The 13,735-nt window shown below is 29.7% G+C and overlaps 1 protein-coding gene across 1 annotated transcript in view; it reads right to left on the reverse strand.

Annotated features, from left to right (window-relative positions):
- Positions 1 to 13,735, reverse strand: part of LOC126854268 (uncharacterized) — a 136,950-nt gene that overhangs the window by 23,539 nt on the left and 99,676 nt on the right. Inside the window, 4 exon segments of the mRNA XM_050600847.1 lie at positions 1,910 to 2,115; positions 6,188 to 6,325; positions 8,828 to 8,980; positions 9,052 to 9,157. Coding sequence (XP_050456804.1) covers positions 1,910 to 2,115; positions 6,188 to 6,325; positions 8,828 to 8,980; positions 9,052 to 9,157 — 603 coding nt within the window.

Here is a 13,735-nt window from a genome sequence, read left to right on the forward strand (position 1 = left end):
GTAATAATATTTTATGAGCAGCAGTAGCAACTTGCAATTTTAATTTTTGCGAAATAGATTATATTATCAGTATTTAAAAATTTGCCATGAAACGGCGGCGACCCAATTCTAATTTTTTTTTTTTTCTTTAAGATATAAATTACGAGTAAAAATTGACAATAATTTGTGCAAAAAATGTACTGACAGAATAAATAATTATAAATATATGTATAATAATAATTTCTCATATATCAAACAGCCATATAAAATATATCAACAAATTATGTCATAAAAATTTCAAAAGGACAAGTGATGTGACGATCTCTAACAATCTACGACAGTCCATGCAGTTATACACCGTGATGCCACACGCAGAATTGCAATTACACCGGTCGAACAAACGACACAGGTTGGCCCTTATCGATCCTTCTTGACCCCAACGAGTTGTAAAGCACAATGAGTGCAATGGGCTGTATTCAGTTGGTAGATAAGTCATTTAGATACGAAGAAATAGCATCTCCTACTACGTTCTAGAAATGCATCATGTCGAGTGCATCGGCAGCTTTTCATGCAGCTTTTCTGTCTGTTGTATGCTATTTATGCACTGTAATGTTTGTATGTATATTGATTTATAACGGAAAAAAAACTAGCATAGATAATTTTTCTAATAAAGTATTCCAAGTATTAAATATTGAATATTTTGAAATATTGAATATTTAAGAACAAATTAAAAGCTAAATTAAACTCATTTTAAAATAAGATAATTTAAATTAAAGTTGAGAAATAACATTTTATTAACTAATTCTTACATAATTTATATTGTATCTTTTTAATCTTTAATATTAGATAAGTTATTTACATCAAATTCAGTTTAATTTAAATTTTATTAAAGTCAAATTTAATAAACTTAAGAAAAGAGGATACAGCTTAATGTTAATATAATAAGTTTATTTAATTTTGAGCACAATTTATTCCCATAATAAATAATGAAAATATTTTTTCAAAGATTAAACAGATACGAGATACGCTCGTTGTCGCTCGTTGAAATGCCATTTTAATGAAGAATCGAATGCCGATATCGTCACGCGGCTTTTTACTCTGATAAAATCATGCTGCGAGATAAAACATTTACAAAGATTAATTAAACTTTAGAACAATATACTGTCAGTTTGCATTAATTAACATTCCTACACCGGCTAGTATCCGATTATTTTTATTTAATTCCTATAACTCGATATATTGATTTAAGTTAATTTTTATATTTTTGCGAATAACTTGCCCAAAATATTTTTACTTTTTAACAAATAGTTTAATTATTGAAAAGAAATGTTATTTTTGTTATAAAAAATTAAAAAATATCTATTATTTTTGTCCCAATATTATAAAGTATAAATATAATTAATATATTATATTATAATATATAAATATATAATATATAAATATATAATATATAAATATATAAAATAATATATAAATAAATGTTTAAAAATTGTAAGTAATATATGCACATATGTGTGTCTGTATGTGTATATGTATATACATATATACATATAGTATATAAATTTTTTTTACGCAAAATTTCATTTTGTTTTCTTTTTCAATTATAATATTAAAGAAACGATATATTATAAAAAGACAGAGAAATCAATTTTATTAACATTAATATATAATATTATATACAATACGGATAATAATAATATTTAAAAAATCTCACGTTTTTGACACTAAAGAGTTTTGAAATATAAAAGTATTAGTATATTCTTATAAGTGCATCAACATAGTTTAAAGTAAACTTTGAGTTAAATAAATGTTTTTTATCTACATATATCTATCATCTATAAAAAAATAGTAAATTGCTAAGCCTGATCCAAATTACTATTGTAAGCGAGACTGCAAGTAATGAATGCCTCAGAGACAATTTGTCACTTACCTACGCAAGGATTCACCCAGAGAAGCCGTTGCCAACCTAGGCAACCGTAAAGCTGATTGATCTCAGTACCCTTACACGCGCAATTGGTGTGAAGATCGGTGCCAAGAATACCTAGCATCGCTTTTCTGCATTCCGAAGTTGGGCCAGCGCATTTCTTCGTCATGCTGTCGACCGCGCAGCTCTGTTCGTAATACTCCAATCTAAGCCTAAAAATTTGGAATTTTATTTTTAATTTTGACCTTTACGATCAACAAAACTATAAACTATTTATGATCAATTCTATTAGCGGTTTGTATAAAAAAAAAAGAAAATAAATAAAATTGAAGATTTTTTGAAAAAGTATCAAGGGTTACTTTTTGACAGATAAATTTAAGAATTAATAGTTAATACGTAAAATTAATACATCAATTATTATAATAACTACAATCAGCGCTGATATTGTTGTTTATGTTTATGTTATACATTTTTATTATTTATCGTATAATCTTATACTTATGGTTGATATAATTTTATAGTATTATTTACAGTGTATGCAAAGAGATTGCAAATTAAAACAAAAAACTGCGATTAATTATTATATTTAAAAAATTATTATATATTCTTTCATCAATAGAGAAGACAAATTAATGCCACACAAGATATATTTTAAACGTCTATAACTTTTTTTCAATGCTAAACGCAATTGCAAAGACTGATATTTATTTGTTAATTAATTATAACTATTTTATTAGAACATCAATAACTAGCTGTAATTGAAAATGTGGCTTTGAAAAATTATTAAACGAAAAATTGATTTAATTGACAAATTGATTGATTTTCTAGACGAACAATTAAATTAATTAGAAAAATGTCTGAAAATATCTTTGATGTTGATGATTATTAAGTGGTATTTTAACAATCATTGGACATATTCGTATGATTATTCATTGCCAACTGACCGAGGGAATTAATGTTGGAATAATAGATAATCGCTAGGTGTATATATTCTTGATGATCGTAGGGACCACAGTTGATGATCATAGTTGGTGTGACAATTGATCGATTTGTTCAGGCGTTACTCGGATTCGATAATCTAAGGTACTTTCAACACTAGGCAAACCCCATATAAGTACCCAGTTTACCTCGATGGTTTGCTGCACGTGACTTGGCGCGAGACAGAACACGTGTCTCTTGGATACATAAGTATATGCAATGAGTATATAGCAAAGCAAAAACATTGTTTTTATAAAAACGTTTTAATTAAAATATATAATTACTAATTGCATAATAATGATTTGTGATCATTAAAATATACAATATTGAAATTAAGACGTAAGAAATTAATTCTATTCTGTTACCTAATATAATGCACAAATTAATATAATAAAATAAATATAATTAAAGTAAATCTTACATTAAATTAGATTTTTAATTATAAATTAGTATTTTCACACATTTTGTGTTAGAAATTAATAAAAGTTACATTATGTACAAATTTCTATAAGTTAAAAATACGCAAATAAATAAAAATAATAATTCCTGTACTAATAAAATATAATAAATTAATATTAATAAACACTTAACAAAACATTAATAATATAATTAAATAACTTAATTAATAATTAATAAGTTAATCAATGATTAGCCGACCAAATTATTTTGTGCATTATAGCAATAATTATGATAATTTCTTGAAATATTTTTAATTTCTAATTATTTATTACAAAAAACTATTACGTAAAAATGATAGGCACATTTTTCAAGCAATCATTAAAGAAAATAATTGAATAGAAACTATCGAGACCTCGAAGCGTGGGAACGCATTGAAGTACAAAGCGTGCATCAATGGCACGCAGCAATCGCTCGTTTCCGTATCGTCCATAGATATCTCTAAATGGCAAAATTAAAAATGGATTTATTCGCCCTCGGCGATAAATCAATTAAAACGCCGATTCAAGCCGTGCGTGCGTGCGCGCATGCACGCGTGTGCTAATTTAATCGATTGGAGAAGCGCGTACACAGGATCTATCGCGCGCGTTTGTGCGCTTTCCTTTCGATTATTTTAATCCGTACAGCCGCTGTTTTTTTTTTTTTTTTATTGTATTCATTAGTGCAAAGTGTTTTACCCTCCAATATAATGTTTCAATTTTCACTGTTATATCTGATATTTTATCATTTAATAAAAATTAAAATAACAGCATATCTCCAACTTGCAATATATAATATTATGTATATGTATTACTGCTTATATATACACACATATATATTTTTTACATAGATAAGATATATTGTAATAAATTTGATCGTTAAGAGATTTTCAACTATTTCCTGAATTCTGAATATTCTTTATATCCCGAGGAATAGAATAATCGGTGCATCAATATATTATGTGATGAATGATTAAAACAGTGTGTTCAACAAAATATAAGTTATTTAGATTTCCATAAAAAAATGTAAGATAAATATATAATAAATATTTAATATACAACTCATTAGAATGCATAAAACATTTATTTATAAATATAGATATGCGATATAATTTTATATAAGAAAAATGATGAACCATATCATTTTAAGAAAATAACAATAATATATTCTTAAATTAAAAAACAATATTTTTCTGTCTTTCTTGATAGTCTCTTTCAAAAATAAAAAAAAATATTTTTAGAAAATTTGATATTAAGAGAGAAAATTTTTATTTCTATATATATAAATATTTATATAAAATTATTTATATAAAAAAATTTATTGTGTATCTTCAGTAATAATAAAATATATAAAATAATATTTTTTACTAGAAAGATTCATTGTACTTTTAATAGAGAATTTTAGTCAATATCTATAAATATAATATATTTTTTGTTCGTTTCCGTAAAATTAATAAAATTAAATAATTAAAATTAATTAAATTTGCATTAATAAGGATAGAGATTACATGCAGTTTTAGGAAGTAGAATTTTTTAAAATTAGGCAAGACATGCATCGTCTCATTTTAGAAACTTGCTAAAACTTTGCGTCAATAGTTTGAATTAACTGATTCTAATTGATTCGTTATCTCCTTCTTAAATAATAAAAAAAGAAAAAAGGAAAAAAAAGAAAGATACAAAAAGACAACTAGAAATAACGGTAATAGACATTTTGATGTCATTCTGACTTTATATATTTCTATGTTCTGTTGACTGTGTAGCTTTACTCTTAAACTTAATTTATAATAGATTTTTTTCCCAATTTAAAACAGATTTTTTAAACTTACTTTAATCTACGATGTAAAAGTATCAATATTTTTTGAATTATGAATGTTAATCACGTACGGTTACTATTTTACCTTTATTCCTTGATTAATATTCATGTACCACTTTACGTAGAAACTAATGAACGGAATTCTCAGACCATTTTGCACGAGATGTTTAGCCCAAGTTGTTAAATTGCAATGTATCTTCTGCAAGAAACTGCCGCTTTAAAAAATGAACTACACTTCTTCGCATAAAAGAAAAAGATAAAGTTTCTTTTTTTCTCGTTTTCGCAGTTTACCACGAGATTCTTCACGGCGAGTGAATATCGTCGTACGATGTAACGGGGCAAAATTGACATGTAAATAATAATGTCCAATTAGAACGAGACGCGATCTTATCTCGCTGAGTAAACCAAAGAAGTACCCGATTAAACATCGCAAACACGTCGTCCCTTATTTTTTTCTCGCGGTTCTGCCGGAACTTTTTCAATTTTAAAGTTAAATCGCAATTCAACAAGATTTATTCGCGCGCTAATGCAATATTTCCTTAGCCAAGAGGACATTAGTCGAAGGACCAGTGCGACTATGAGGGATAAAACAATGGGTCCTTCATTTTCTGCAACACACGAGTATGTGGCGGTGTACATGAATGTCGTTTTAAGTAAAGCCGTTTAAGCGCTGAGAAAATCATTTTACTTTATAGGAGAGAGATTTTTGTACCGCTTTGTATCTGATAAAACTTTTAAATCCGATAAAACTGTTAAAAGATAAAATCGCGATATCAAATCTTATTACAATTTTTTGAAATTTTTTAAATTCTTAATTCTCTACTTATAACAAAAAATTCCGCTTTGAGATTAAAATAATTTTTTTTTTTTTTAGAATATTGTTCGTAATAATTATTAACCTCAGAAGGACATATATTATGCATTAGAGTTTTAACCAAATATTTCTTTTATATTATTTTTCACTTTACGTTTTTGTATGCAAAATCTGTAGCAACACAGGAATAATTTATGGAAAAACATGCAATTTTTCTAAAATATGAATGTAATATACTGCCTCACCTGCAACTTCTATTCTCTTTGCAAGTTTCCGCCAGGCTGTGACACGTCGGCATTTCGGCGGCGTCTATGCGCTGCGCGCACATTGGATGCATTTTTTCTTGCGCCACTATGCACTCATCCTTTTTGCTATCAGTTTTCCTGTAATACGAGAGAGATACAATAAAAAATTTAGAAAAATATAAATTTTTCACAGCATACTGTAGAAATACTCCGTTTAAATATATATATTGCAATATTACAAGATAATTAAAATAAAAAATAATCCATATTTAAAATAATTTTAGATTTTAAAGATTGATAGAATTTGAAAACTAATTTTTTAATCATTAAATAATTAATTTATCATTAAAAGACAGCGTATTATAGTGATCTTAAAACATTAAAAAAAATATATAAATGATATTTTATAATACATAACGTTTTCTTTTGTTTAGCTAAAATATCTTTTGAATGATTTTTTTGTCGAATTGTAACATGACACAGAAATAACAAAATTGAAATAATTAATTTTTATATTTTCTAACCCACTAATCTGGATTATAATGTACAGATTAGTAATTATATAAGTGATACTCTTTTTCTCTCTCTCTCTCTCCCCCCCATCCCTCTCTCTTTCTTTTTTCTATTGCAAAATAATAAAACAATGCAATAATTATAGAATATTTGAGAAAACGGAATTTGCACGATATTGTTTAGTATATTATACGAATATTAAACAAATGCGGATATATAATCATTTACATTTTCCTGTTTTGTATTTCAATACTTATTTTAAGACGGATGTTTGAACAAAAGGTCGACTCGATAGAAAAGATTGGCACAAAGATGCGGTGGATAAAAATAAGATGCAAGGGAAAAATGGAAAGTTTCCGCATTGTTTCGCGGTCGAAAGCCACTTAAAAGTTAAAGAAGCCTCGTTAAAAAGGACGAACCTTCTCAGGACTGATCCTCCCGAGCGAGAAGAATATTAGAGTTGCCTTGAAAATTCCGTCAAAATCATCATTGCGACATTTTAAATCGCTCTCTGTTTTCTATTCTCTTTCTCTCTCTCTCTCTCTTTCGCGCGAGCGCTTTTCCTAAGATCTCAGATTTTATAATTGATTGCAGGCTCGATATCAACTTTTAAAATTAGCTTGAAGAAAACTTATCTAATTTCTCTGCATTTTTTTTTAATTAACCATTAAGATTATAAAATATTTTGTAAAAGAAATTGCAATTATCTTACGGTAAGATTAAGTTGCATTAATTATTTTGTGCCGCAATTTAAATAAAGATTGTTAAAGATTGTTGTACTTAATACCTGAGAATATAATTTTGTAATTACAAGAATCCCGTGGTTTTTCTATTAATTTCTTCGACTCGGTTTTGTACTTTTTTTTTGTAGTTTTTTTCTCTGATTTCTTTTCGCATCAATTATATATTCTAAAATAAAAGTAATTTGTGTTTTCCAATTTATAGAAAAAAATTGTTACAATTTTCTTAAAAACGTTTAATATGTATAGCATACGACACATAGCTAGAGAATTCTTCTTATTTAAAAATAAAATGGCAATAATAAAGGTTACATTTAACTTGCTAACGCTTTTCATTGCGACTACGTTGAAGAAAATTTTTCTTCTAGAGAAAAGAAAATACTGAATAGACATATTTGTAACGAAATATTGCGGCATACAAGAAATATTGTGGCTTATCATCACGTCGACATAACTTTAACTTTTCATAATACATGGAACAATGGATCGCTGCAATCATGCGTTCTTTATTTCTTTCTCTCTAATTTATTCAGTCCTGTAATTCCGCATATTGTGCTTATTATTACCTTCCGAGCTTAACAGAATGCATAATGCACCGAGCTGCATCGGCTATGCATCGAGATCATGATCTGGCATTTCTGTCAGTTAAATGCATTGCACATTTTTTTCCAACATGTCGATCGGTTGCGCGTAACCGGATGCAACTCGGCATTGTGTATCGCGGGGCACGCATTGTTTCGCGTAGCCGACCAAAGCTCCGGATTCAATAGCTCGATATGCCAGATTTCGAAAAATTTTTCAGTGCGAACGTGCGCGAACCGCGCGAGCGTAATTAGAACGCAGGGTTAACAACGCGGCGCGTCCTTCGATTAATTCCCAATTAATTTACGATCGATGCCGATAGTTGATTTGTCGTTGATTCGCGCGCAGATGCGTCGCTCGCGCGTTACAATAATAATCCGTTATTAATTCACATCGTACCGCGCATTGTATCATCCACGTAGCGCGATGCGTTAATAATTTAACGCGACTTTCTCGCGACAATAGATCCAATTAAACACTTAACGCCGATGGAATACAAACCGAAAAGCGGTCATTCTCCGATCATAGTTTTTCATGTCAATATATTTTTTGTAAATATACTATTAGCGGAAAACATGAAATATGCGGTGCTCGTATTTTCCAAATGAACTGATTTGCAACAACAAATAATGAATGTAATCAAATAATGAAAAAGGCAGAGAGAAAAAATACAGATAGGACTGTTTAAAAAGATATAAAAATAAAGAAATACAAATTTGTTATGGAATTAAAAAAATTAATATAGAAAACAATGATGAGATAGCAATGGAGTTAAAGATAAAATTGCCATATTTATTGGACTAACCTGCAGAGACAGAAAGCTATTTCTACGGAATGTTTGTGATTTGCGGTCTTGTAGAAATGCTGCAGCGCTTCCATGCACTCGTTCCTTGCGCACGTCGTCGAGTCGCAATGGTTCAGAACAGGTTGCAGCAGGTTTTTGCATTCCGGATCGTTTCTGCGCAAAAGAAAAAGTCTTATGTAGCTTATTCGATATAATCGACGTCAATTACCGGACTTGAAACTTACTTGCAAGATGTATAGGCGTGATGGCATGTGCTAGGGAGAACCACTTTAACTGGCGGCTGAATTTTGTCGATATCCGACATGGAGGATGTTGATGTCACACCTGTTTCTAAAATAACAAATGTATCGCTAAACAAAAAATGCTAAATCAATAATTAGGAAACTAATAGAGCCTAATTTTATTTTTTGCAATGGATAGTGCATCTTTAAGGAAAACAATAGTATAAATCACATTTTCTCATATTATAAAGAAAAGCATTCACAAAAGTTTGCAATTAATTTAAAATTCGATTATTATCTCATAATATCTCTTCTCAATGTTGACGTGTTACTATAAATTTAAAAAAAATAAAGATTTACAAAAATTTTATACTTTTGTTACAATTTAAGAAAAAGTTTAATGTTTATAAAAATGAAATATAAGAAATAAAGTTTCTCACAATTTATCCCGATTTATAAGAGTGAATTTGCCACCATATATACATACACGCACACGCATTCGCAAAATGTTACTGTAAATTTCTATTGATCAAATATGCGTATGAAAATAACAAAATAAAATTTTCATTATAACGGGTAAAACTTTTCCAATTAGCGCCATGTTATGCAGTTGTGTCTGAGGCGCGAGCGGCCGCATTTGATAAATTGTGAAAAGCATCATTTATCATGAATACGTCTACTATTGTATGTACGCGCACGATGCGAAGGTTCTTCCAGCACAAATTGAAACGCGAGCTTCTATCATCGATCGTAACATCGAGTGCAACACTTTTCCTCAAAAGATCGACATCGACGTAGTTAAATAGCGGTAGCCTAAGCCTCCGTCTATTATACATGTAATGCACTGTTTACACAGCCACTGGGGAGACCCACTTTTCTCACCGATGGACACGAATAAATGATAAATCATCAACGTCACACTGAGTGCATTGATGCGCTATAGAAAAAAACGATGAATATCGCCTCTCCGTTATTTCCGAGAGCTCCGTGAATGCTCATGAATTACAATTGGATCGAACGGTTAAAATCTCATTATCATTTAAATACAACGTTATTAAAATTCACAAAATTTTTCATCAAATTTGATTAAATCAAAAAATTGATCAAACCAGATTATCCTGACCTTTTAAATGAATATTTTCTCTACGAATTACAAGAGAAGAGAAATCGATATTTCGTACGCTGCAAAATGTTCTCGCAATTGGAAATATATAGCAACGAATCATTGTGGAAATTTTTGTTGCAATTTCATATTCCGTAACAGTATCGAATCCGACAAATAATTATCATGGCAGAAGGAAAAGGGTAATATCGATGACGAATGACTGTCATCATTAACCAACATCTTTCTTTCTTCGATTGATGGACTCCGGCGACGAGGTTAATGATCGCGGGAAAGAAACGCCCGTGAATATCGGGAAGAAAGAACAGAGCCTTTTGGCCGCATAGAGGGGGAAAAAAGGGTCTAGGATTCCCCATGAGAAGAGCCGCCCTATCAGATGACTGGCCATAAGTCAACCATCATGGTGAGCGTGGCTACGACGCACTTTATTAAGACAAACGAGCGACCGCCAAACCCCTGGCAGCCCTTCGGAGGCCTTAATCGCACCCCTGAATCGTTTGTAGGTTGTGAGTATACGTGTATTTGTTTTGATATACAGAAAGAAATACCGATTACTGTTTAAAGATTCAATAAAAGCGGCAACCAAAGATAGATAACTTTACAGAAAATTGCAATAGTATAATATAATAAAAATGTCAATCAAGTATGAAAGCTTTTTAAAAAAAGTTATTCTAGTTTTTATCAAATTAATATTTAATATAAAAATTTATATAAAATATACAATATAAAGATTTATATATATATATATATATATATATATATATATATATATATATATATATTGTAGTTAATTTTAAAATTAGCACTTTTATTTTTGACTCTATTAGACTCTCTTGATATATTTTAAATAATTCCGTATATTTAATTATTTATTAATAAGGAGAATTTAAGGAGAAATTAAAAATGTCCCCTCTATCTGTATTGATTTAATAAAAGTCGGAGAGTCATATATCAGATCACAGATACCAAAGTCCGACAAGATTGAAATGTATTTCAAAGATTGTCAAAACGTAAATCGGAACACGTATCAAGCACATTTCCGATAGAATATCAATATCACAAGTTTCAGATCCGTTCGGCGCATTGCAGGAAGAAGAACAAGGGCAATTCCGAATGACGGTAATTGAAACTCGTCTGACCAACTTCTCGAAATCGATGCCGAGCTCGCTTTTGCGCGTCGCAAGATATATCGCGGTTTCTCGATCAGGTGAGGATCTCTCTTCGGTGACACAGGTGCGCGGATGCAGAAACTCGCTTGGCGAGTCATTACACTTTCGAACGAACGAGATCATTTGCTCATGGAGAATGCAGCCGGTTAAAACGTCGCGGGTAAAGCACGTGCTCATCCTATGCTTAGCACTTAGACTAACGATGACGATAAATATAAAGTGCACTTTTTGCACTGTCAAGCGAGAGAAATCGTGTTTATTTCAAATAAAAGATATCCTTGATTATTGATTCAATGATATGGCGTTCTATAAAGTATTAAAATTAATTAGGAAAATATAAATTATATAAAATCATATTAATATACCGACTAATATGTCGTGAACCAAAAAATTTGATAAGGAAAGGCGCTAAGTTGATATTCAATTCTTTGACTTGATCAACACACAAATATTTTTAATATCTTTGTATTAGTTATTTTAAAGCAAGAGAATGCACAAATAGTTTTTGTGACATCAACAAATTTGCGTTTTAGTTCTGTAAAATAGATTCATAAAATGAGACGCAATCAGACACATATAGAAACGATGAAATGTGACAGGAGCTGTCAGAAGCTTGAAATCTCCAAACCAGATTGTAATTTACGCCCGACTTCATGTTCCTGTGACTTCTATTAAATTTCACTTATTACACTCGGAATCGTGAATCCGTCTTTCAAGCTCGTGGCCGCGATTTTTGTCGCGATGCATCGCGAAGTTGACGGGAACGCAAACCGTCGGTTAACGAAATTGCAAGTTCAACGTCAACGCTCAACGTGACTTGTCTGTCCGCATTGCATATTCAGCGCAGACATTAAACTGGCGAGAAGCATATCCCGACGTTGCGCGATGCTAACGATTGAATGCGGTTGTTAAAGAAGATCAAGATTCATAGTATAATTCACTTTCTCGTTCGTCGCAAGACCAGTTCGAGAAATCTAAAGCTACTAATTCTTGTCCGTAACCGTGAACTTTAGCGTTAAACTAATAAAATTAACTGAAATTTATAATACAGTTAACTCCGGAAATAAATTTTGTCGAGCACAAAATTTGCCTTAACAATGTTATTCTTTACTAAGCGATTTAACTGCATGTCTGTTCTCTGAAAAAAATTCTTATATATTCAATTTAAATATTAAGCGTTTGATATGTAAAAATTAAATTAGATAAAATTAAAAAAGTCACTGTAATAAGTTTATGACAATAATACCTGCTCCTTCATATTTTATTATAGTATAAATTAAAAAGAAACCAAGCTAAAAGAAAAAGAAACAAAGAAATCAAATATAGATAAAAAAACTACATTCTATAATTTATATTATATAATAATGTTATTAATTTGACAGTTCTTTTAATAAAATGGTTGTATATGTAATAAACTATCTTAATATAAAGATAAAAAAAAATACATAATCCGTCAAATGTTCAATAATTAATAAAGAAGCGAGCAAATGTGCTAATTAATTATTATTAGCCTATTATAGCGTAGTGTCATTTTTATATCAGTTATTTATTTGAAACCGCAATAAACATCCGTAATTGATGGGCCAACCGAGTAATTAGTGCAGCTGTAATTGAGAGAAAATCGCTTTAAAGAAATGCGCAAAGAGCGCTGTGCGCGAAGCGTTTCCCGATCGCAATTGCATTTCCCATATTTGACGTTAATTGGCCGAGCAGGCAATTAGTTACAGCAATAATTATAGAGAAACAAGATCCACGCTGGTGCCAAAAACACTGACTAATCGCGACTGTTATTTACAGCGTGATAAAAGATCATACAAAAAATTTACCAATGGTCTAATATTATTGTATTTTAACACTAATAAAGATAATTAACGTAATTTTGTGCATATTATAGCTTCATTCCATGGCTTAGTATAATTAATTATTAATTAAATCTGTTTATTTATATTGCTTCCAATAAACTATGACATTTGTCTTTTTAGTAAAAAAATATAATAAAAAAAAGGTTCCCAGTTTTAAAGCTGCAAGATAAGCATAATTAACCTTCTCAGCTTTGAAACATATTTTTATATTTATCAAATCTTTTATTTTGTTTTTGCAAAATTAAAATAAAAGAAGATTTTTTAAGTTTATAACTCACGCTATATATCATGTTATACATTTCAGTTGTTTTATTAGAAAAAAAGCAACAATATTATAAATCGATACTTTCAAATAATTAAAATTTGTTTAAAAAAAAATGAGTTTTATGCTTAACTTTTGTTTAGTTTAATAAAACATTAGCCAAGAGTCTGTTACCTGGCCAAGAATCTGTTAATTGACAATAAAAGCTCGCGTAAAGAGCGATTATTAGATACGGTTTTAATATCTAGTTGTTTTATTTTTTGTGGTATTA

Source organism: Cataglyphis hispanica, chromosome 1 (assembly GCF_021464435.1).
Source record: "Cataglyphis hispanica isolate Lineage 1 chromosome 1, ULB_Chis1_1.0, whole genome shotgun sequence".
Lineage (NCBI taxonomy): Eukaryota > Metazoa > Arthropoda > Insecta > Hymenoptera > Formicidae > Cataglyphis > Cataglyphis hispanica.